The sequence below is a fragment of the Amblyomma mixtum genome, chromosome 1, assembly GCF_055824585.1.
Source record: "Amblyomma mixtum isolate Tamu chromosome 1, ASM5582458v1, whole genome shotgun sequence".
NCBI classification, from domain to species: Eukaryota; Metazoa; Arthropoda; class Arachnida; order Ixodida; family Ixodidae; genus Amblyomma; species Amblyomma mixtum.
The window spans coordinates 32,606,669-32,632,697 of record NC_143012.1 but is presented as its reverse complement, the minus strand read 5'-3'; the positions used below and the strand labels follow the sequence as shown (position 1 = coordinate 32,632,697).

The following is a 26,029-nucleotide window of genomic DNA, read 5'->3' as shown; positions in this document are numbered from 1 at the left end:
GCTTTTCTTTGCTCAAATAGTGGGAGAAATTCGACTGACTTGTACTTTGTAATGACTCAGTTCCTGTTTCTTCTCTTTCCCCGCGGTGGCTCAGTGGTTATGGCACTCGGCTGGTGACCCGAAAGACGCGGGTTCGATCCCGGCCGTGGCGGTCGAATTTCGGTGGAGGTAAAATTCTAGAGGCCCGTGTGCTGTGCGATGTCGGGCACGTTAAAGAACTCCAGGTGGTCAAAATTTCCGGAGCCCTTCAGTACGGCGTCCCTCATAGCCCGAGTCGTTTTGGGACGTGAAATCTACATAAACCAGTAAACCAAACCTGTGTTATCATTGGCTGTTGCGTTAGGTGTCGTCAACAAGCAATTTTGGTTGTAAGCGTTCGTGTATCGAAGTATGGGTTGACCAATGGCTCACAGGCAAGAGTTTGGCTCGCGAAAAGAATCACTACGAAATACAGTCACTGGTGTCCATAAAATTCCAAACGCTCAGTCGAAAAGAAATGTAGGGAGAAGATATGTAAGGAGCAGTCTTTGTCTGATGGTTCGGAGATTTCAGAGCTTCCGTGAAGCGCCCTCCGCACTGACTCAGTAATAGTGAGGCAGTTCTGCTGGACTTGAGGTCCTGGGTGCGATGCCCAGCTGTAACTGCCGCAATTCAAAGAATATAAATGTAAAAGTGTTCCTAAGCTGAAATTTCGTCGCATGTTACAAGAATTAGAGGAGATCAGAAGTTGTTCACAGGCCTCCATTGCGACATCTGTCGTACTACGGGGAGAAGTGTGCAGCTTTGAGACGTTGAAGTGCACAATTTTTTTTAGCATTCCATAAAGTTCCAAGTTCAATGGACAAGGCAAAAAACGCGAGAGCAGTGATTAAATTACAAGTTTTAGTTCGCACGTTGTTACGTTACAATTCATCAAGCTCTGAGTTACGCCGAGTAATATACTGGGACTTTTATTGAAGAACTGAAAAAAAACTTTCGTAATTTTGTCTTCTTGACGTCCTTTAAATGAAAGCGAAAGATTCGTCCCCGAAAACTTTACTCTTCGTGCAGTTCTGCAAGTGGCAAAGATAAATCGCTTCCATTAAAGAAATCCTCTAAAGCTTTTCCTCGATACTGATCCTCTCGGCAGAAATAACCTTTCGAAAGGGCCAGCATTTGGGGAAACGAGGAAGGAGTAATTTGTTCTGCTTTTTGTTCTTTACTGCATCGAACCAGTGGAGGGGGATAGTAGATTCATTTGCTGAGTCAATGGACCGGTGTACTTCTGACGTAAGCGAAGTTAATGAAAGGCTTATATTCTGAGGTGTGTCTTTTATATCCTTTATTTCGTCAATACTTTTCTATTTTTGCAAGTAGTCCGTAGGGCATTAAGCTTTTTTCGGCTGTAGGTACTTTTCTGAGCTCCTGAGAGGCTTTATGCGTCTTTGAACTGATGTTCTCGAGAAAAAAAACCTTATTTTGAGACCTCAATCTCAATGACGTTGTTACCCTTAATGACAGTCATATTATTATCCTTATTTTCATCCCAAAAAATCGATGTTAATTAAGGCTTCCCATTTTATCGGTATTACCCTGCGAGATATATGAGCCAGCGTTTCTCTTCACCGCGCATATAGCGCGGTGTGGCTGAAATTATAAAGTTGTAATTTTTCACCGCGTAATCTATCTGTTGTGTCCCCTTATTGCTTTTGTGTGTGTGCGCCCCCGCGTCCTCCTCCTAACGACAGTTCGCATCCTCCTCCTAACGACCACTCAATCCTCCTCCTAACGACCACTCGCATCCTCCTCCTAACGACCGCTTGCCCCTCGTCGCACGCTGTCGCCGGATGCCCCCCCACGGTGCGCCCCCGCACCCTCCTCCTGTTCTGGGAAGCCACTCCCTGCCGTGGACGCTTCTCCACTCCCTCCTTTCTTCGGGCGGCCAGTTCGGCTCCTGCCTCGGTCGACGCTGGTCGCACCCTCATCGGCTTTAAATAAACGAAGTCTTAAAGTACCGTGTGCGTCTTTCGCTGCATTCAACACAGCGACCGGACACGACAGTGGCGACGAGAAAGTGGATTCGACCCGCGCTACGCAACGCTATTGACAAGCCATGGCTACGCGAGGGTTTCCCAATCAGATACCAGAATTCAACGGCTCATCGTGGTCATCGTGGGTTGGACGTCTTCAGTTCTACTTTGAAGCTAACAACATCACAGACCCAGCCTTGAAGAGGGCCAACCTGCTGACGCTGTGCGGGGAGCAGACCTACGATACTGTCTGCGCCCTTATTCAGCCAAGCACACCAGCGGCAGTGTCTTACGACGACATCGTAAAAGCGCTGCAAAAGCACTACGACCCAAGGCCATCCGAGGTCTACAGCCGGGCTCGCTTCCAACGACGAGATCAACTGGGAGGAGAAACTGTGAGCGCCTACGTAGCCGCGCTCAAGAAGCTCGCTGCCGACTGCAATTTTGGAACGCTGTCGACAACAGCTACCGGGCAGGAGGGAGACGCAGCTTCTTCTGCTAACACCACCATGCTTCCCTTGGACGTGATGTTACGCGACAGATTTGTGTGCGGACTGAGTGACGAGTCACTGCAGCAGCGCCTGTTCGCTGAGAAGGACCTCACATTCAGCAAAGCTTACGACATCGCCGTTCGAGCGGAGAGCGCCGGTCACCATCAGAGAGGGATTCGCCGGAACACCGAGCCGGTACACCAGACAAGCAACCAGGTGCGCAAGCCTTCTGTTGTTGTAAAATCGGTCAAAAAGGCACAACGCTGCTGGCGGTGTGACGACCAACACAACCCCCAGGGATGTCGATTCCAGTCAGCCACGTGTAATTTTTGCCACAAGCGAGGGCATATCGAAAGAGCATGCATTACGAAACGGAGACTTGCCAAGCTAAAGTCACCTTCCCAGCCTAATCACAGCGTCAACGCCTCAGAGAATACGCCGCTATCTGATCTCCATGGAACAACATCAGCAACACCATCTGTGTTGTACGACCTGAACACCATGAATCTCGGCACGCGACCGAAGATTTTTACAGAAGTAAGCGTACATCACCAGCTGATTAAGTTCGAGGTGGACTCCGGCGCAGCCTGTACTCTGATCAGTGAGGACACGTTCCGAACTTCATGGCCATCTGACGCACCCGCCCTGCAACAAGACGACACGCACCTGCGAACGTGGTCAGGACAGAATCTGCCACTATTGGGCTCTGCCAACGTGCAGGTTAACTACAACGGCCAGACCCATACGCTACCTCTGCTTGTTGTGAAGGGCACAGGATCAAGCCTTCTAGGGAGAAATTGGTTTTCTCCACTAGGCGTGATGATATGCGGCAAACATCAAAACGCCGATGCGCTAAGCCGTCTGCCACTAGACGCAACTGTTGACGAACCATTTCCACCAGGAGACGTTCTGATGTTCGAAGCACTGCCAGAACCTCCGCTTACAGCAGGCACAGTTACAGCATCTACGCAGAAGTGCGCAGCTCTCCGGCTAGTTTACACAGCTGTTCAACAAGGCAACGTGCATAAACTCAAAGGGGACAACTTCGACGCTTACCGCAGGCGAGCTACAGAGTTGAGCACCCATCGCGGCTGCATCATATTTGGGTCCCGAGTTGTGATGCCGAGAGAACTACGCGCACAAGCTATGTCTCTCATCCACGCCGGACATCGGGGCATCGTTGCAATGAAAAAGTGTGCCAGAAGCTACATGTGGTGGCCTGGCATTGACAACGACATCGAAACAGTGGTGCGAGAATGCAAGCCTTGCCAGAGCAGCCGGAGCGCCCCGCCGAAAGCTCCTGTCCCAGAATGGGAAAAGCCAGACACACCATGGCACACACTGCACATTGATTTTGCAGGACCAATTGAGGGCTGCACTTTCCTTGTGGTCGTAGATGCCTACACAAAGTGGCTTGAGATAAGGCAAATGGGACAGACGACTTCGGCAGCAGTCATTGACAACCTCCGATCACTATTTGCAACGTTCGGCCTGCCGCGCAAGGTAGTGTCGGACAACGGAACACCGTTTGTGTCTGCGGAGATCCTCAAGTTTTATCGCGACAACGGGATCTCATCAGTTACATCGGCCCCCTACCACCCAGCGACAAACGGACAAGCCGAGCGCTACGTAGCCGAGCTAAAACGCGCCCTTGAAAGAGATCAGACAGGCTCGCTGCAGCGCCGCCTTGCGCGCTTTCTCTTCAAGCAGCACACGACGGTTCAGAGCACAACAGGCGAGACCCCCTCGAAAATGATGTTCGAGCGTGAAATGCGAACCCAGCTCACAGCCATCCTCCCCGAGCCAAAGGCAGAGACGTTCCGGGAAGAAAAAGCAATTCCGCGCTGCGGCACGCTTAATGAGGGGCAGCGCGTCCTCGCCCGACAGTTTCTGAAAAAGCCACGCTGGGAGGAAGCTACAATTGTCAGACGCATAGGCCTGCGCTCTTGGCTCGTCAACATACATGGCACAGTAGCACGCCGACATCTCAACCAGCTGCGTAGATTTACGACGCCGTCTGAGAGCTGTCCGCCAGCGGAGAGAACACGTGCACCATCTTCCCACATAGCCTGGCACCTCTTCCCGGAAGAAGAGACTTCGCCCAGGACAGACCTAGGAGACACAGCGAACAACAGCCAGCCTACAAGTGTTTCTCCCCCGAGCGCACAAAGCCAGCGCGCCTCCACGCGTGAGCGCCGACCCCCTGCACGATACCAGGCAACTTTCTAAGGGGGAAGGAAGTGTTGTGTCCCCTTATTGCTTTTGTGTGTGTGCGCCCCCGCGTCCTCCTCCTAACGACAGTTCGCATCCTCCTCCTAACGACCACTCAATCCTCCTCCTAACGACCACTCGCATCCTCCTCCTAACGACCGCTTGCCCCTCGTCGCACGCTGTCGCCGGATGCCCCCCCACGGTGCGCCCCCGCACCCTCCTCCTGTTCTGGGAAGCCACTCCCTGCCGTGGACGCTTCTCCACTCCCTCCTTTCTTCGGGCGGCCAGTTCGGCTCCTGCCTCGGTCGACGCTGGTCGCACCCTCATCGGCTTTAAATAAACGAAGTCTTAAAGTACCGTGTGCGTCTTTCGCTGCATTCAACACAGCGACCGGACACGACACTATCATTTCCAAGTTTACTTTTCCTTAACCTGAGAATGCTTCTTTATTGTCACATTATGGGCGACAGTCTTCCGAAGCAATCAACTCCGCAAGCTCCGTGTTCTCTCTTTTATATCGTTTAATTTTCCTGTTCCCATCTTTCCGATACCATTCATTACCTGGCCGCATAACGAAAGCAGCTCAGGTGCTTTCATATCACGGCTCTCTTTTTCTCGGCACGCAAACAATTTAATCAATCTACCGATCGATCCGCAGTGCCCCCCCCCTCGCGTTGTCCCGACGTTGTGCCGTTCTCCCATCCGGCTAATGGTTCACGTGCGGACCCCCAAGCAACGCCGTTACTGGAGCGCAAAGCCAATTTATAAATTGGGCGAACCAAGGATCACCTTGCCACACACTTTCCCTCTCTCTCTCTCTCTCCGTTCGGTGCGGTGCGTCTTAATTGGTCTTCGCTTAATTAGGCTATTGCTTTTGGCGGCACCCATGATCTTCGCTGTTTCGTTTTCTCTGCGTGTGTGTTCTTGTGCGAATCGCTTTATCTCGTCCACCTTTTCCGCGTGGCTCGCCACCGCGGCTTTCTACGCAACCTCTTCGTTGTTCGCCTCTTTTCACTTATCTCGTTTTGCTTATCTTGTCTTTATCTTTCTTCTTGATATCGCCAGCTCATGCCTCTGTCTGGGAGGTCGCTCAGGTGACGATTAATTTCTTTAACTCGCTCTCGGCGATCATTTCCCAAACATCCTCTCGCTGGATGATTGAGGAGGGACGCACGCAAAGCACCGTGCGTTTTCTTTCTTTCTTTCTTGCTTTCTTTCTTTCTTTCTTTCTTTCTTTCTTTCTTCCTTTCTTTCTTTCTTTCTTTCTTCCTTTCTTTCTTTCTTTCCTTTTTTCTTTCTTCTTTTCTTTCTTCCTTTATTTCTTCCCTTCATTTTTCCTTTCTTTCTTCCTTTCTTGCTTTCCTTCTTTCGTTCTTTTTCTTATACCACAGCGATAAAATTCTTGTTGCTCACAAAAGGCCATTTCTCTTTCCCGTTTACCAAGGCTCCGTTTCCCCGTTTATAATCATTACTTAGGCGCGGTTCCTGAAAACCACTGCGCGAATTTTACCCGCTAAGCCGATAATAACGTAAGCCTCTTAATTAGACTCGTCTCTTTTCCATTTTTCTCGCCTTTTTCTTCGGCGATTCCTTACCCGAGCTGAAGTTGCTGATTCTAGAAGGAAAATTATGGTACCCTTGAACCCGCATAAAACACGCCTCTCTGCCTGAGTCGTTAAGGGAATAAGTTTACCGTAAAATTAGCGTAAACCATCAGCCCGACTATTATAGTAACCTCGCTTCGGAAAGAGAATGCCTTTGATCGTTGCGCAGGTCACAAATGAACCTTGGCCTCTGCGTCTAGAAGAAGTAGTAAACGGCTGGAGTGGTATTTGGCGGGATTATGTGGGAGTATAATTAAACGCCCGGGTCTTTAAGCAGGCAGTGGTGGCTAAGTGGGGCAGACGCGGTATTTTGCTGCTGGCTTTCAACTCGCACTTTCTGTCTGCTGGCCTCGGCTTGGAGTCTGCGGGGCGGCGCAGTCAAAGGCGTCGTGTGCTGAGACTCAGGGACACATTAAAGAACTCCAGGTGGTCGAGATTAATCTTGATGTCTCCAACAGGAATGTCCCAGAGCCCGTCAACTTCGTAAACAATAACGAATAAGTAATGAATGTTTTTAATAAAGGAGTAAATAAATCATGATTTTTTAAATAATTAAATTGTGAATTTCTTTTTCTGCCAGCTGGACGTATGAAAAAGCAGCCGGTACACAAAGCTTTTCAGTTAAGCTTTGTGAACAGGCTTTGTGAACGCTTTCAGTTAAGCTCCTGAAATGAGTGAGACTGCAGTGTTAAGCACTGCGAAAGTTATGTTTTTGTTTATCCTTGCGGCTGATTAGTTCAGGCATACAGTGCGACGGAGGCTTTTTTGAACTAAGGGCGCAACAACATTAGTGTCAAGGGAAGCACTGACTTCGAAATGCTTTCGTGAGGCTCCAGCAATATTCTTCACGGCCCGTTCCTGTAGTTTCTTTCAGTCGCTCGCGATTCATTGCTCGTAAATTAAGTTTTGAACGTCTAAATTTAGAAACCAAAAATCAACAATGACCGCTTCAAGTTGAAGCGTTGTTATGATATGCGTCTGATGTTCCTGTTTTGACCTTTTTGTGTTTATTCCTGGTGCTGGTCATCTTTATTCCATTGGCGTTGTCTTTGGGAACCGTCTCTTTCCTGAAGAGCTCATCTTTCATGCATTATGATCCCATTTCTCTGTTGTCTATATACATATTTATTATTGGAATGCGCGTGCCGTGATTCGCGAATTGTGCGAGGAGCTTCCTTGAGACTCCGTTCCCTGCTCGTCTCAACTCGCTCGATTCACTTCTACACTCTAAGTCGATTTATTTCCGAACCATTGATTGCGGCACACTCGCGGTGTGTGCCTTGCCCGCCATACTTAGCGCTAACAAAACAACAGAAATTTTCGCACCCTTTAGCAGTACTTCGCTTCCTACTATCTCGACTTGTGCTTCCGAGCAGGTGCTTCTTTCTCACGAAGCAACAGAATAGGAGAACAAAAATGCTCGAGCCACATAGGATGCTGGGGAGCGATTAGGTGCAGCTGTCGGAACGTGTCTGAGTGGAGACTGACTCCGCTTTTTTTTTTTCGCAGCCTTGCAGCTAAGCAAGCGATTGCGTGGTGTCTTAACTTCCTGAGATTAAAACAACGGCAGCTGCAAAGGCATATGCGCGACGAAACACAACTTTCTTGCAAGGCATCAAGCCATTCTCTGTGGAAACACAGAAACGACCGAGACATCACCACGAGGGCAGAGGTGGTTAAAAGAATACTGAACACAGGAGCGTGCCGAGAAAACGGTTTTGCATGTTCAAGAAAAAATAAAAACAACCAGACGCTGTTCGCGTGTAGCTGGGGAGCAAACAATAATGTGTGCTTCAGGCCGGAGAGATAAAATGGCTCCAACATTCAGGCTCGCTCTCTACGCTGCCCTCCGACCTCATTCTTCTGATTTCATGTTCAAAACGCCAAAACTAGGTGTCTGCAGTCAGGGTACGCCAAACGGCTGGTGATTTGCGTAAGAGCCGTACTTTGCTGCTCGCTTATTATTTATACAGAAAAGCACTCTTGGTGAGAGCGCCTGGAATAGAGCTTCATTTATTACTCTCTCGTGGTATTCACTTCCTGGCTTTCTCAATCTCTGGAAGCTTTTCTTTTTTGTTTCCCTGTATATTTGTTATTCTTCTAATGGACTCATTTGTTCGCGGTTCACGACTTTTTGTACCGATACAGCGCTTGAAACCTTTCCGGTTTTAACTCACTGCGTATTGTGCTGCTTTCCCGGGCTTGAAGATGAAAAACATGAATGCTTGTATCACCACGCGTGCTATACTTCCATGATTTTGCATACTTTTCACACACAAAAAAAGCGCGTATAAAAGGTCCGCAGAATCCGTGCTTGTACTAACATAGAGCGGATGACTTTGTGCTTAAATCATCGCATATTATACAGCGCTGGGTATCGCGAGAAAGTGGACTTGTGATTAAGTGGCCTTTGTTTAAAAGATACAATTCAGCATCGGTTATTTTAGATAATGGGCGCAGTTAACACCTCCAGAATTGCGAATGTGAAAAAATTGGCACCCACGGCCACGGAGTTTGGGCAACCGCTTGTATTGGGCCGCTTGATTTAGTTTTCGATATTTTCTGTATTGGAATAGGTTCGTCAGGGTATATGAACCTTCGATAAAGAAGCGGGAGGGGGAGGGGGGCTATATTCTTTGTTAATAATAAACTAGCAGCGGCAGCGATCTTTGGTTTCAGTTACTGTTGGCCCCTTTCGGTCATTTAAGTGACGACTCCTTTATGTTCTTAGTTGTGAGACCATCCTGTTCGGAGAAATCAGCGAGAGACCCAAGGTGTGCACTTCTTGTATGCCGCGACCGCTGAATGACGTCATAAGCACCATCACTCAAATTACTACATCCGCTGCAACACAAAGATTTCTAAGTCAAGGTCAAAGTCAGGGTATGCTGCTCAAGTCCTAGGGTAGATTTCCAGCACTAAAAATACGGAATACTTACGGTTGGCAACGGAAGAAGATTCCCTCTTCAAAACATTCGAGGCTCTGTCAGTTTCGAAGATTTTAACCGAGGTTTCAATCTCTTGTATTTACGAGCCTTAAGACATCCGGCGCCACATTTAAAAAGCCACCTCCCTTGAGCAAGTGCATAAAGTTGCTGTGCTTTGTAGTGGGAATACGCCCCCCTTGCCAATAGCAAGCATTCCATACATTTAGGGAAATAAATCTGTTCCTCGACTTGGGCCGCATAGCCCTCTAAAAGGATGCGAGCTAGACGACACCTTACTCCTTTTTTCTTCCTATATAGGCTAATTTATGTTTTATAGTGTATTTATCACTCAATTACCAACGTAGAGCGATCAAGATGAGCATATTTCCCGAGATTGTGCGCCCTGAAAGCAGGAAGTCTGACTAGAATCGAGCAGCGCTAAGAATAGTAGACAACGGGCTGTATTGAAACGGCAATGGGGCGTGGGCTTGTCAGCTTCACGTATGCCAGGCCACAATGCCTGATTGACTTCCGTGCGTCATTTTCATCACTGAGATCGCAGTCCGCGTCCTTACGACTGCGTTGCTCTGTTTCAAGACCGCGAACCCACTTAGCTCGTATTGACCACGTGCCCGGGCTGCTCTGATATGACGGAATACTAACAACTATATACTCTTTAGACCTCGCGAAGATTATGACTGAAATCCTCACTTTTGTAGCGTTTGCTTTTTAAGCGGGTCATTTCTGCAGCATAACTGCTATTTAAAGCCAGAATGTACTCAGTGTGTTCTCACGTCGTGACCTTTTGAAGAACTATGCAGAAGTAGAACGCTCTGAGCAGCCTTCAAGTTGCTTGCTTTGTCTAAATCGCCTTCCTGCTCCTGGCGGCCAAATAACTCCTTAGTTTATCGCTCCTCATCATGAACTTCTTTGTAACTTCCGATCATTTGTAATAAGACGTTGTTGCATGTTTATAAAGGCATAAATACCCATAGCTCAGAGCGCAGAGGAAAGAGTGAGAAAACCGTTGCACCTGCGGCTACAAATGTTTTGTGTACGCTCGTGGGAACACGGAGACTTCGGAAGTGTTGTTTGATTATACTCTGACAGATGGATCGTTTGTTTAGGTCTGAAGAAGTAGTTAGAGCGCGTACTGACGCTAGTACTGTAGTCACCCCCCCTCCCCCTCTTTCCGCAGGTGTTGTGCCAGATCCCCACTGGTCGCCGCGAGGACGACATCGAGACGGTGACGTCGTTCGGCCGGCGCCGGCGCAGCGCCGACGGCGAGCCGCTGTCCGAGGACGAACTGCGCCGCACCACGCTCACCAAGAAGCTGTCCGTGGTGGCCAGCGAGTTCGGCGTGGGCCAGCAGACGCAGGACGTCAGCTACGCCTTCCCCGTGACGGCGCCCACCACGTCAGGTATGCGCGCTTCCGCTGCGTCCATTACTTTCAATGAGTTTTTTTTTTTTTTTTCATAGTGTTGCTAGTGTTAGCCTACAGTTCTCCCTATTTGCACCGTCGGTGTCGTCGTCAGCCAGCATGCTCCATCCGTAGCACAAAGACAACAATATAGGCATGTACAGTCTCTGTCGAAAATATACAGCCCAAGGGGTTTGCTTCAGACATAACTTCACCAGTTGCTGACTTAAAAAGTTTGCTCACTTAAAAAAGAGCTTCATAAAACATTTCACACCTTTTTCCGCGGGACAGTCTTTCTCCCTCTCTGACTACTATTTTAATGCGAGACCATTAAAAGCCTGAAAGAGGAGAGAAAAGGCGTCGTTGGTCATAAAATTTGCTGATTGGCTGGAGGGACACGATTTTAACAGACCAGATATATCCTGTTGGCTGGAGAGAGGTGGCATCAGAGGACCAGAAGTGACGTCACTTCCGGTGGAGGCATTACCACCTTTTAATGCAATCGCATTGCCAACACACATGTATTTTAAGTCCCTGTGAATTCTAGTGCGAATGCACTCATTCACGAGGTCAAACCGGCTCACCCGTTTTTGTGATGTTTGACCTTGACGGTGACCTTGACGGTTTGACTGTGACATTGCTGAAACTGTAAATATTTCCTCGACCACTAAGCTATCGCCGCAGCCGATCACTCTCGCGCTGTGCATTGCACATCGCCTTCTTCATCAACTTATGCTACTATCAAACTAATGTTCGCGCTTTGAGCCATGGGACGGCAGTTACAGAGAGAAGTGCGCTGCATGTGTTGGCGTTGGTAACACTGCTGCAGTATTGCGGCACAGGAGCATAGGACGCCGGCATACATTGGGTAAATTAGCACTGATGATGAACAAGTTGAAGAAGCGGATAACTAGCTCCCTGAGTCAGTGGACACCTCAATCGCGCTTTCGGGCACGTCACGGTGCTGTCAGCCTGAAAAAAACTGTGTTTTCGCGGAATATTTCGTGCTTAGCAATGCTAAGCCACCAGCCATTTTTTTTTGTTTGTGAGTGGGCCAGAAGAAAGAGTATGCCAAATAACTTTCTGAAATCTACGAAGTTGAGGAAGAAACAATAAAACAACTTTTCACCACTATTCCTGCGACGTCAACTATTTTAAAGCAAAGGAAACTGCCCTGATCCCACTGCACCTTCAAGTTTTCACGCGCGAACTCCTTCTACTTTGTCCATTCTTTCTTTGTCCTTTCTAGACAATGTTACGAAGTAGAGGAATAAAGAACGAAAGACGCAGCGTTAAAGTTTCAAACCCGAAACTATACTCGGCGGAGCGCCGCTTTCGGCGCTACGAGGCATGCATATAAGGTTTCGCTTTTGCCCGGCACAACGACTCCGAGTAAAGTTATTTTCCGAAGAAGGCATCGAAACCGCCATCCCACTCTTCTTTCATCCCTCCGTCCCCGCTATAAAACTTTTATCTTTTTTTCCCCCTCCGCCTCAGGTCAGAGCACACTGGTGCTGCTGACATCGGGCCGCTTTGTGCCCGTCGAGAGCGGAACACCGGAATACCAATGGCCGTAAATATGTTCGCCCGCAGCAGCTCAGACCGCATGGAGCTGCATACGCACTGCTTCCGATATAGATGCGGTCATCCCGCCATATAGGAGGCGCGGAATTTGCATGCTATGCATACCGGCGCACTGTCAACCTCGTTCTTGGAGACGGGATCTCGCGTCGACGTGCAAACCGCATTCGCGTTCCTTCTGTTTTGTTTTCTTTGATCCCGTGACATTCCGTTGAAAGTAAGAGGAAACACCGGAGCAGGAACGCGTGAATTGAAAGTTGAGAAGGGAATTCGAATACCCCAGTCCCTACCGACGTCCGCTCGGAAATTCAAAACCACTGTCTAGCGCGGTATACCGCTGTGGGTCGTGTTTCTTATTTCTGCACTCTAAACACAAATACACCTATATGGGAGTAAAAAAGAGCAAGCTTTCCTCTAGCATTCTCCCTTTTATAAAAGGGAGTGCGTTAAAGAACAGCTTACTCATTTTTTACTCCTTTTTGTTTAGAGTGTATGTGTGCGTTTGGTGCAGCAGCCAGCCTGTCCAGTTTCAGGCTAAGTTCGGCGGTCCACGCCTCCAGGGGGCGACAGCGTCGTTAGTTGACGGTGAACATCCCATTCGTGTTTGGTATGTGTCGGAGCATGGATGCAAAATTGAATACTGGAATCGAGATAGACGCCCAAGAAAGAATACGTACTTAAGTCTAGCTCGCCTTATACGCCGATCTTTGCTCACGGTAGCTGAATATTTTGAATGAATTCGGACATCCTGTTCATTCAAAGCATATTGAGGCGGACTTTGCTTACTGGTAGTTCAAGGACTCGACGTCAATTTCAAGAGCACAAACCTCTGGGCTAGTTGGTCCATAGCAGACACGTACAAGTGCAAAAACTTCCAACTGAAGATTTATTGACAGACAAGCACAATTATATACACCTTGCTGCATGACGTCAAACTGATAGCCTGCCGACATCACGTGGCCGCTCCCAAAAACATTATTTCCTTTTTGGTCAGTGTGACAGATGGTGCGCTGACGCAGGATGGACCGGCTTTCCTAATCAAATCTATATAATTCCTATATAATTGTGCTTGTGTGTCAATAAACCTTCAGTTGGCAGTAAGCGCTCGTGTTGTCCAAGTCTCTCTGTCCGTGTTTTTTGCGCTTGTACGTGTCTGTCAATTTCAAGCATTTTTTTTTCTTCAATGCAAGTTTCTGCGGTGTTATTTTTAAGGACAGATGCTTCTGTTATGCGTAGCATTTGTAATCATAACTGAACATAATAGAAAGTACATTTGCTTGCTCATACATTGACTAAACAAGCGTATAAATTATGAAACGGGAGCCATGGAACTACACATCATTTGTTGAAGGGTTCTCCATTTCACACAACAGTATTCACTCTCAGTGACTCGAGAAGAAAGTGACTCGACATAACTTTTGACAAGTCTTTATCAAAAGTTACCGCCCACGTGGTTTGCAGTAGAGCCGCGTAGGGGAATATCTACAGTATCCCTGACGCTAGAGAGATCCACAGGGTTAAGAGGAGAGGTCTGCCCACCTTTTTGCGATTCGCAGCTGCAGTTGTGACGTCAGTTGACTGGTGCACGACTCGACAGTAAACCTTGTGGGCCGGACACTTTTGAAAAATATTTTACGTCTTTAAAGCCACCAATTTGGTGGATTAAGACAGTTTATAAATGATACCACAAGTGCGTTTAGCCTTCGTACAAGATTAGACAAATAATGGCATTGAAAAAGACACACAATGGTTTAGCTAGAGTGGTAGTAAGAGAAAATGCCTCGAAGCGAGTTCCTGCATACTGTAGAGGTAATCATTATCACAAAGATATATTGTGTTATTTGTGGCGTGTGTTTTTGTACCGTGATGTTAAAACATTCATTGATGATACTGAACTAGGTGAAAGAGGGGCAATGTGTTTAATACTAAGTAAGCAGCTATTGCAGAGCACGCCCGATGGTTATACTTGAGTGCTCGTAACACCTTGCACCCTGCGGCATCGGTCATCTTTTAAGGTGTTCGATAAGTTAACCCATGAAGAGAAATGTCATGTGTCATTGAACTCTTCTACATAAAGAATAATAAATACTAGGCGCGTTTTCATGCGGAATGGTCGTAGTTTAAAGAGAACGAACACGTTTTTGTATTTATTCTTCCGTACATCCTGATATGCCTTGCAAAGTGTTAATAAATATTTATGAAAAAAAATTGTTCGTCTAACATTTTGTGTGGCGGCACCACTGAAAAACGGGAGATAAAAATGGTGACAATTCATACGTTCTTGATTCTTTTTGCGCATAACGTCATCAAACTGATCTTTGAAAGTTTTGCATCTGATCTATTCATAAAAAGAAATAATTAGGCCTCATTTATATATAATGTTAACAGTCGGAAGTTATAAGAACGCTTGTATTGTTTGCATAAACCATACATTCTTGTTGCATACGTGGCAGCAGAATCCTTATGAGAGCTATTTACAAGAGCAGGTTTCAAACATACTTTTGAGCTACGCCAATATTACTTTTTTTTTCTGCTTTAACGTTGAATGCCAGTCTCATGATTTCAGAGGATTTCCTGTTTGTAAAGTAGCTGTCTAAAAGTTTATTCGCAGTATCCCAGACAAAACCATAGCGTCAGGAAATGTATGCACTAACCAGCTTTCACCCATTATAATTATTTTTAGTCTCATCTTCTCTGTTCTTGGCGGAGCAGTGGTGGGACTTGTCGTGTCGTGTGAGCGGTGGAAGAAACTACCACGCTTCTCAACGCGTTTTTTTTTTTTTTTTGCTGCCCTCAAAGAGTTAGCCTGCCTGCAGTTAAGCGTTAATTTGCTCAAGACGCTCTGTTCTTGTCTCCTGCGCTCTAACAGCACGACATGCCACGAGTGTCTTGCAGTGTGTAAGGTGATGCTTCTTTCGCCACCTTATCCGTCTGCGCTATAAAAGTGATGGCGGAGCTCTACGTACTAGTCATACACACACAAAAAAAGAAAATAGAATTCATGTCTGGCTGCTCACGCCTCTCGGAATGCCAGGAAAGAAACACGAGCATCTTTCGCGGTAGTTATTCTGATCGCATAGTGCGCGGGACACACTTTTCTTTTGAGCGACGTGTTGCGGTGAGCCGCTCTGGTGCGCGCTGCGCATAGCGTCATGAGAGACCGGAGACCGGAGACCGAGACCGCATTGTGCATTCTGAGCGGGGTGCATCCTTTCGTCGGGTGTGTACCTTTCTAGAGAGCGCGTTGCTGAAGGGGCGAGAAAGCTTGCATGAATGTAAAACCGCGACAGGAATTCCTGACGCGCAGCGTATGTGTACCGAGCTATTGTGAAAAAAAAAAAGACAAAAGAAAAACAGGAAGCGACAGAATGCTAGCGCAGAGTGTTTCGTGGGTGCTTATGCAGTCTCGCACGTGCCTCTTCTACATACAGAGTGTACAGCAGAGAAAACAGCTGTGTTGTAAGGGAACGACGCCAGATGGCGGTGGTGTTGTTTCAAGAGACGTCTCTCGACGTTAGCTATGCAAATTACCGTCAGCGTCCTCTCTTGTTCGCTCTTGCTACTCTTACTGTTCGCTCCAGCCGTCGCCTTTGTTTGCTTGAGCCTGGAGGAAAAGTATTCACCATTCGGTGTCAGGAATATGATGACGGCAGTAATGACAAACCGAAGATAGCTGTCGTTGATATGTCAAGAATGCGGAAACTGAAACATTCGTTTCATACGTGATCGTCTGCTTAGAAAATGGCGTAGTGATTAAGCCGTGTCTGTTTACGGCTATCAGTGAGTACAAGTGAATGGAGCACACTTCTCTGTCGTGAGCCTGTTCTAGCCTGTTTCTGAAAAAAAAGGGGGTTAATTCCACATATTTAGTGATCTAAATCTACCCCGTGATTTGGACAGCATACCCTTCCCCTAAAAGGGAGTGAGCTAGAGGACAGCTCACTCTCTTTCTTACTCCCATATAGGCTAATTTGTGTGTAGAGTGCGGGGTCATAGTGTCTTCAGGGTGCGCAAGTGGCAGTCTCCGTGTGTTTCTTCCGTGTCTGTCAAAGATAGGCTGGTTCCACTGTCGTGCGCGAGACTACGCTAGTCCGGATTTCTCCTCCTAAGACGCTGTCTTGCGCCAGTGCTTCATTAAAAGGTGATGCGCCTCATCTGCCTCTCGCGCCTCGTGGAGGCCTCTGTCCTGATAGTACCTGTGAGCATTTCATACGTCATTTTGGACCCTGGTATTTTTTTTTTCAATAACTACCTAGATTTTCTCTGAGGCGCTTCATCCGCAATGTTGTTGGAGGATATCGAGCGAACTATGCTTTTTTTCAACTCCGGACTTCTGAATGGCAGGAAGTCTTGGCAGTGTGGGATACTCGCGTTTCTAAAACTGGGTCTAGAGCTGTACCACTTGCAGGGTCTTAAAACGCCATTTGTCAGCGTTACTGTTACCTCGTCTCTGCGTCTTCTTCGTGAAGCTCAAAGCGCTAAATGATACGCAGACGGAAGAAAGAACATGAGAAGAGAGCATACAGGCTCGAAACGATTAAAACTAAACCGCGCTTCACATTCAGGAATAATTTTCTCCAGCGCGCGAACTGTCGAAACTGTACGAGCAAAATTATCAGCAATGCTCGCTGAGCACAGCTACGACATAGCCCTTGCTCTACACCCTTGCAAAAAATTTTTATACAGTCTATAGACTGATCATAGATTTCTTTCTATAAAGTCTATAGACTCTCTATAGACAAATCCTAAAGAACAGTCTATGGGCAATACAAATGCTATACACAGTCTGTAGACAATGTATAGACTTATGGCCATACACTTTTAATAGACTTCTGTCTATAGACGGTCTATAGACTATGAACTGACAAAAGTAAATATCTATAGGAAGGCAATAGAGTCTATAAGAAGTCTATAGACTATGAACAGAGAAAAGAAAATACCTATAGGAAGGCAATACAGTTTATAAGAAGTCTATAGCGTGTCTATAGACCATTTTTGAAAGGTTAGAGCTGGATAAACAATGGACGACTCGGCTCTGCGTCAGGTTCGCTCGAAGCACAGCTCATAACACACGCGCGCAGTTATACCAGAACCTGCACTTGACGCAAAGCACCAGCCGACAGCGACAAGTTATGCCACCGCACAGGCCAGACCAGAGTCCCCTCGGGACTAGCCTCTCAGAGTGGCACTTTCAGAGGGCGGTGCGCAATGCGAAATGATCCCTTGGGGCCAGCGGTTGCGTCCGACGCTTTCTTTATTTTTACAGTCTGCGCTGGCGAAGTCCTGCTTTATTTTACTTTGAAATTGAACAGCATGCACACTGCGGAGGAGTAGAAGGAATGAGAGCTTTCCGAAGTTTGCGCGCAGTGTTTCTTTATTTTTTTCTGTTACATCTCCTCCGACTCCACTCACTCTGGTAAGACCGCGCGCGCGGCAACTGCTCAATCTCGAAACGAAAGTCTCCGCCACTGCAGCATCGATTCTGACTCTCGCGCGGCCGCCCAGGAAACCGAAATAGCCACCGCGCCTGCGAGATGGACGCCTTTCATCCCCTTTCTCTTCCCGTTTCGGGACGGCGGCCGAGGGAAGAAGCTTCCTTTGTCTTCGCCCTGGGTGAAGCCCCGGGCAGTCCCTCACTTTTTTGTGGGCATTAGTCGCGAAGCGCGCGCCTGAGAAGAAGGTGGCCGTCGCATTTCGGCCTGCTTTTGTCTCGAGAATGAAGCCACTCGATCTAAGAATATATATACCTAGACACACTCCAGGTCCAAGGAAAACCCGATTCAGTCGTATACTACCCTTTTATTCCCCCTCTTTTTTTTCCTTCCTCGCTATGCTTCGAGTTAAACGAGCAGTCCGGTGGCCAAGCCGACCCGTGTTCCGCGTCCAACTTTTCGTCCAACTCTCGTTATTTATGGGCGACGTTTCTTTTTTTTTTTCTCTCCCCCTTCCTGTGTTCTTACTCTTGCCTCTCGTAAAAATTGATGGCTCTCCAAGTAAGGACTCCCCGTGTGGAGAGTCTCAACGGGCGGTTGGGTCGCTAGGCAGGCCTTTCTGCGTTTTGTTGTTTTGTGTGTGTATGCGTGTGTGTCTATGTCCGCTTTTATTCTTTAGACACGCGGGCCTCCTTAGCGAGTGGCCCGCATTGAGGTCTTCTGGTGAAGTTGGACAGTAACGCACCAGGAAAGGCAGTGCGGGTCCCTCCTGACCTGTACGGGGGTACTGTGGATGCCGGGGCGAAGCTTCGATAAAAAGCGTTTTATGACCTCAAGCACACTCCTGTATACATAGCATAGTTAAGGATACAGCGGCCCGTCTGCCGGCTGTATACCTTTTATAGCAATGATGAGGCTTCCGGTTTAACCTTGAAAAACGCGTCTACTTCTTGATGGGCAGGCATAACTTTTTGAATGGGGCCACTATTGACTTTGTTCTTGAAGGATGCTGCGCTGGTTATGTCGAAAGCGTCCGCAAGTACATTTTATTTTAATTTGATAAGTTGGGCACTGATATGACAGTTGTGTTCTTAATTGCTCAATGTACACATGCAAAATAACTGCTATGGGCTTTCTTTTTTTGCCTGGGCGATATATATATTTCAGTGTGGCCAGTGAGAAGAGTTAGAGGGTAACTTAGGCGAGGACATCGCCTAGTATTTAGTTTAAGCGTACTCACTTGCATGAAATGATTAATGTCATTGCAAATGTCGCTGATTAATGTCGCTGCAAAATTTTTGACTTCACGTTTGCCATTGCGAATTAGATAATGTTAAACTTGGAAAGTTGATCAAGAAGGAAATCCTAGCCAATACATTCAGGATAGTTGATGCACGTACGCCACTGACTTCAGCTTCATAGAAAGAATGAGAGACAACAAAAGGGCAAAAGACAGATGAATGCAACCCAATTGATTCCGTTGCATCTACCTTTTCTCAATTCTTAGTTCTTCACGCGGTTCCCGTTCTCTCAGAATAAACCTCAGGAGCCACCCGTGCACAGCTCGAACTAAATCACGTCAACGTTAACACACTCCCAAGGAAAACTAGAAGCGCTTGCTCTTTAAGCCGTCAAGTGCATATCGCTTCACCCGAAAAGACTACACCGCTAGAGGCGTCGGGTATTACGTAACCTTTCCCGAGTGGTAACACGGCACAGCATGGTTCATACTGGACTTTTCTTTGGCCGCTTTGTGTCGGCTGGGGTGTGGTAGCCGTAGTGGGAGCTCTGCAGGTCCATTGAGCCCCTAGTAACAGGGCTGACATCTGTGCGCGACACTCCAAGAGAAGCTGGCTTCCCAATACCAAGAAACAGTGGTTTCTCTGGGATTGGTAGGGTTGCATAGCACCTAACTTGCTTAAACTATCGCTCTGACTCTTCCTTTCTTTAGTATTGATTGGTACGTTCGCTCATTTATTATACACACAACACTGCAGTGAATAGCAGTTTCAGTTACCTGTGCCGTGGCCTGGTGGTTAGGACCGCGTGGGAAAAATGCACAAAGGAAGCAACGAAATATTAAAAAAAAAAGAATAAAGAGCTGCTTTCGAAGACAAATCACTTCAGTCAGACCTCCTCCCCTTTTCCCCTGCAGCGCCGGCCTATTTCGCTTTTACTTTTGTTAATCTTCTTTTGGCGCCTCATTGAGTTCGGAGACTCTCAATATACTGTTGCTGACTGGAGCCACAAGAGGGATTTTTATTTTTTTTTACTGTTAGTACACTGCTCCTGAAAAAGAGTATTCGAAGAAAGTGAATAGAGAGAACGGGAAAACATAAAAGATATATGGAAGAGATTCTTTGAGCGAGCAGCTTTGTTCAGATTTTTTTTTTTCTGCATGGGACGCCTGTTTCGGTTTCTTAAAGGCACACTTGCACTCTAAATAGGAAAATAATAAAAAGAAAGTAAGCTGTCGCCTAGCGCACTCCCATGGGAGTGCTCTGGTGGACGGCTTACTCAATTTTGCTCCAATGTAGGCTCATTCATGTTTAGAGTATAGGATAGATAGAAGTTGGCCTGTTTCAATACGGTGCCGCGTTCTAATCACCAATAGACCACTCTCCCCGAAAACGGAGCAGTTTTGCGGGCTAGATAAGACTGAGAAGGAATTAGTTACGGGCTTCGCTATCACTGGCCTACTTAGCTAGTAAAATACGTCGTCGACACCGAATTTAAGCTCGGATTCCGGATCTGTATATGCAAGGGCTGAGGAGCAAAGAATGCGACTAAGGAATGTACTTGGCGGTCCACTTGCGAGTTTATTTAACTGTAACGATGGCAGCTGAATGCTTCACACGGCCCATTCATATGACCAATTAGTGACCCTTTTTGTCGTTTGAACCTCAGGCCATGTGACCTATGATAATGAGTCATATGACATTTCTGTGTAATATGATTATCATGCAATCCTTTCCCTTCCCTATTTCCTCTCTCTTTCTCTCAATGTACAGGGCGACCGGCTAGCATGGAGGACCTGATCGCCGAGCAGCTGGGCGTGATGTGCTTCGAGCCAACCGCCTCGGCCGTCGTCGGGGGCCTGGCGCTCTTCCTCGAGGTGTTCGGCTTCGGCACCTGCCTCGTGTTCGCGCTCCGCCGCCGCAAGGGCGGCGCTGCCGACGAACCCATCTGCTACGACAACTCCGTCGAGGGCTCCACGGACTTCGCGTGCTCCGCCCCTTACTGAGAGGGGTCGCAACGGGCGCGCGTCCAGGCGTCCTTCTCGGCGTCTTGCGTGGCCGGAATGCCACCGGGGCTGGTCGTACTGCGCTGTGTCCACAGATTAAGCGCCGAAGTACCACACGCTATTGTTTAACCACAGCACCTCTTCCCCACTTCGATGTGCCTTTGGCATGACCCGGTGATATACTCCACACAAACCAAGGCACGTGAGGCTGGGTAGAAGGAAAGGCGACATCACGGAAGCGAATATTGGAGTCGGATTTTTTTTTAACCGGTCTTTTCCTTATTCATTGTTTGGTCCCTGTCTCATTCGCCACCACTGCAGTTGGTGACGTCACCTAGGCAGCTAGCACGGACATTCGTCGGCTCCAATATCCAATTCAACAATCACCAATCGAAAAGAAAGAAAATAGTAATTGGGGAGAAGAAGGGTTGCAGAATATGGCTCCTGCTGATCTGAGCTTTTTTCTGGGCGTCTTTCATCGCATTTCTCCCACGACACTGCAGCTGGCAAGGTTCCAGGTTGACGCCTGTACGTTATTGCTGGAGCGAAAGAGGAGACTTAGGGAAAGACGAGCTTGAGGCATGTAGTGGGCACTAGGCAAGTATTGGTCACTGTTTGTCTTGTGGACTTTCTTTCCAGCTTCCGGCCTGTAACGCTGATGGACGGGTCGGAGCACCGACTGGCGCGATGTCGACCTTTAGCTTTTCAGGCCTTGTGATGATCATGCAGGAGCTCGAACAATGGCTCAACGGCGGAATCTTACCCATCCCCAAGACCTCAACGTCTGTATCGCGGGAACCCCGTCAAGGTCCTAGTATCTTCTCAACTAAAGGAAGCAGTAAAACATAGCACATGAGTCGTCACCTGAAAACAAGGGAGGATACTGTCCGATCATAGATGAATATTCTTCGGCCATATTCACTGGAGTCGTGAAGAGAGTAGCGGAATCTTCACCTGACGGTCACTAGGTCTAGTTAAACATTAGTGTCAAGTTCACACTGCATTCCATCGGTGACGTTGGCGTTTCTTATCAAGAAGGTCACCATGGTCAGCCCTGGCCTGGCATTTCGGCTAGCCTGCCTACTCACGCTACTCGCGAACACACAACAGAAAAAGAGGCCTGTGTCTATTTGTTCCTATGATCAACCGATGTCATTTCTAGGGATACAGGTTCGCCTGCAGCAAACTGGACGCACTAAACCTCGGTATCGCAGTAGTTCTTCGACTAACCGAGGATTTAGCACCTCTTCTGTAGCCCTGACGTCGTCGATGAACTCGTAGGACGCTTAATCGCTCAACGTGCGCAGTCTGGTGATCCTGACCGTCCGAATTGTTATCGCGTACTCCATTTTCTACTCCTCTGGCGTCCATCCTCCAGACGCATTCCCAAGGAAAGCGCTTTGTCCGGTACACGGCTAGCCCTAACGTTGGGTATTCTTGCTAAGCCGCTTAGTGCCCGTGTGTTGGCAGGTGCTGACCGAGGGACAGTACTGCGAACTTGAGACAGACTGTTCTGGGTGGTCGGGGTATCATGCGGGCTACATTGAAGGTTACAAGAACATCACAGCTGAATTTGAAGCAGAGGGCGAATTGTGGGTATTCGAAGTTGTACGTGTTGTGTGCACAAAGAACACAGTTGGTCATCCTCAGTTTTAATTTTCTTACCAGTGCCGTGATGACTCTTAACACCATAGGTAATTGTATTGTGTGCGTGCAGAGCACGTTATACGTACGAGCAGCGCAGGACGCCACAGCATTGCTTTTTCGCCAGCACTTGAATCCGCGGCAAATCGCACATCTTACTGGTCATTTTAATCACGTTTGCATACGGAGCACATACAGTATCTTTTTCTGTGTCAGCGCAATCAGAATAACCTTATCGAAGAAGCTCTTGAGTGGCCCGATAGATGCATTCGTTAAAATTAGATTTCTCGAGAACTTGACAGCTGCAACACTCGTGGAGTAATTTTGCTCTAAACAAAGCGCTCTGTGCTCTCTGTGCTTACCGTTACGATGTAGTGCAATTTTTTTTTTAAGCACCATCTGTTCGCTCTTCAAAGGCCCAGTCCTGCGGCTAAATGAGGAGAAATGTCCGGTCGCTTAAAATGAGTTTTTCTAGAGCAAGTATCAGTAGAAGGCAACTTTGTAACATCGCGTATTAGGCACATCACCCACTCCTAAAATCTTTAGCCTGTATTAGTCTGCAAAACGGCATTATCTCAAAGTGGCTCATGCAAACGAAACGACGATGCGTTGTTTTAAAATTTCAATCGAAGTTGCGAGAGAATTCAGCTTGTTAAAAATTTTATTCCAAACGCGTCGTTCGCTGGAATCGAACGGCCTCAGAAGAAGACTCTGCCAATTCGATATTACGACGCCTTTCAAGCCACCTGGGGTTTTTGTGAGATACGTCCTGACACGCTGAAGATGACTCGCATGGCATCAGTTTCTCATTACCCTTCGAGTTGCTGCCTCTGTTGTTGTACAGAAGCAGATTAGGCAATGTTCGGGACAAGTTTCAGTATTCAATTTTCTCCCCCGAGCGCTCGAAAGGTCAGGTAATTACGGAACGCCGACCGCTGAGTAACCGTTCTTATGCCTTGTAAAAAGCTGGTCAATTCTTTAAAAACAGTTTTTATAACAACACACTAGCGCTGTTTCTTCTCTTGTCCCTATGGATAGAAGAAGCAGTCGCTGCGTGAGCGAAAGTTCATTTTATTTTTTACTTTATTCCTCCTGCAGTTCCCCTACAGCTTTGCTTCTTGCAACGCTTTCATGATATGTGTGCAGCATTCTGTAAACTCTCACCACAGGTTTGTGCGGCTTCAGTTTCTATCTGGCATTTGGTGTTTGACTTTGTCGGCTCGATGCTTTTTCACACAATGTCCACGTAAGTAATGTATTGGCGGGGTCTTGTCTATTACTTCCTTTCTTCACCGCACATCCTTCCTTTGTCGCTGATGTTTTCGGAATCACTGTCCGCGCACACAAAGGAACGGAAACGAGGATCCTTACAACAGGGGCTCCTGCCCTCTGCGTTGGTTCGGGCTTCTCGCGGAATTGTGGAGAGGAAATTCGAAACGTCCCTTTTAAGAAAAGAAAGAGGCTGCAAGACGAGACGCGCACCCGAAATACCCGCGGACTGAGGGGGGTTATAGTGTGACATGCCCCGAAGGCCGCGAGGATTCGGGTCTGTGCTGGGACTTACATTTCAAAGCACACCGGCGGAGACACACACCAAGACGTGACACGAGGCACGGAGAAGGCTTTCTGGCGAATTGGCTCCCGTCTTCTTTTCGGCGACGTGCTTAGTCAACGTACTGCTCCGGTCTGGCCCCCGGGTGTTTTCTGCCTGTCTGCTCCGAAGGAAAGGTTTCAGACACCACGTAGCAACAGAGAGAGAGAGGGAAGAAAAAAAGAGAAAACTCGCAAACGACTCCGTCCAGACACACACACACTACTCCAAACTCGCCGTCGCGCTGAAAGAGCAATATATCCGTTCTTCTTCTCCTCCCTGTAGCCAACGCGAACGACAAAACCGTAGAGGAACACTCTTGCGCGCGGCGCGCGCCTGAAGAAACCGCGAGCAACGCTCTCAAAGGGTCGGCTGTTTTCTCCGGGTGAGGCGGATGGCGGTGGATGAATGTTTCCTAAATAAACGCTCCAAAGTGTCGCAGTTTGTTTGTGGACTCGCTTTCTTCACCTCCAGCTTTTCTCCTTCTTTAACTGTTCTCCTGTCCAACGTCTGGCGCCTGTCACTGCCGCCGAGGCGCACACTTTCTTAAAGCAAACATGTTTGTACAGTTGCATAAGTCTGCGGCAGTGTGTGTGCAAATGCGCGCGCACGCACGCATTTGTGTGTGTGTGTGTGTGTGTGTGTGTGTGTGTGTGTGTGTGTGTGTGTGTGTGTGTGTGTGTGTGTGTGTGTGTGTGTGTGTGTGTGTGTGTGTGTGTGTGTGTGTGTGTGTGTGTGTGTGTGTGTGTGCGCGCGCGCGCGTGCGTGCGCGTGCGGGTGTGCGTGCGGGTGTGCGCGTGCGTGTGTGCGTGTGTGTGCGTGTGTGTGTGTGTGTGTCAGGAAAGAATCTCAACGATGCTGTCCTTCGTTCCAGTGTACTGCGCAGCAGCAGCTGTCACCGGTCATGTATTGTGAGTAATGGCGCCGAAATTTTAGTCGCAACAGCGAGCACATGTATAAAGGAGGAGTTATGCAAAATATACATTAGAAGTGCGAAGATAAAATGGAGCATTAGAAATGCGAAGATACAACTTGATAAAGGACAAAAAAGTGTCACTGGAAACATAGTTACTGTATGAATACACAAAACCTCGCAACAAGATATTTAAATACACGTATGTCTGCGTTAAATCTACGTATCCAAGCAAAAGTCACACTATACAATGCGTCAAAACACGGCAAATAAACATGTTGCGCAATCACAGATAGTAAAGTTTACACACGGAAAGACAGACCATCCAGTCAGGAACAAAACTGATAGCAGAAGTCGTGATATGTACTTTTCCATGCTGCGGTTGGTGACAGTTCGAAAAAATTTCGGGGGGGGGGGGGGGGGGGGGGCTGAAGCCCCATAAGCCCCCCTCCCCTCCCGCGCGGCTACGCCCCTGGTTCTCATATCTTGAACTGTTCAAACACTGAACTGTCTCTATTCCACCGCTCAGAACTGCGACATACCAACCTGCGTCACACATACCCGGCAGAGCACTCCCTTAATCAATCAGGTACCTGTCCAAAAAACAATCCTGTTTCCGTTGACAGCGACATGTATAAGGTACAGTCGGGGACAAAAGTCTCTGCACCACGCGTTCCTCACACGAAGCCCGTAGCTACGCTATTAACCTGGTGAAGCTCAATATTTTGTTCTTTCATCTCCACAAATGTGGTCTCCAGCTGCCGTCTAATAGCAGAGCTATGGGCTTCGTTTGAGAAACACGTGTTCCAGAGACTTTTGTCCCCGACTGCACGTATGATATTAGCAGACTGGTTTAACACCCCAAAGCTGCATATGATCAGTGAGAGATGCTGTAGTGGAGAACTACTCATTTGTTTTGACCCCCAGCAGTTCTTTGTACACAGGGGCTTTTGCGTTACGC

The 26,029-nt window shown here is 47.8% G+C and overlaps 1 protein-coding gene across 1 annotated transcript in view; it reads left to right on the top strand.

Moving 5' to 3' along the window:
* The window catches only part of LOC149365964 (uncharacterized), a 65,181-nt gene extending 40,585 nt beyond the window's left edge, over window positions 1-24,596 (top strand). Inside the window, exons 11-12 of the mRNA XM_089569507.1 lie at window positions 10,441-10,663; window positions 20,688-24,596. Coding sequence (XP_089425633.1) covers window positions 10,441-10,663; window positions 20,688-20,920 — 456 coding nt within the window. The 3' untranslated portion in view covers window positions 20,921-24,596. The remainder of the gene's footprint in view (window positions 1-10,440; window positions 10,664-20,687) is intronic.
* The last annotated feature ends 1,433 nt before the right edge of the window (window positions 24,597-26,029 follow it).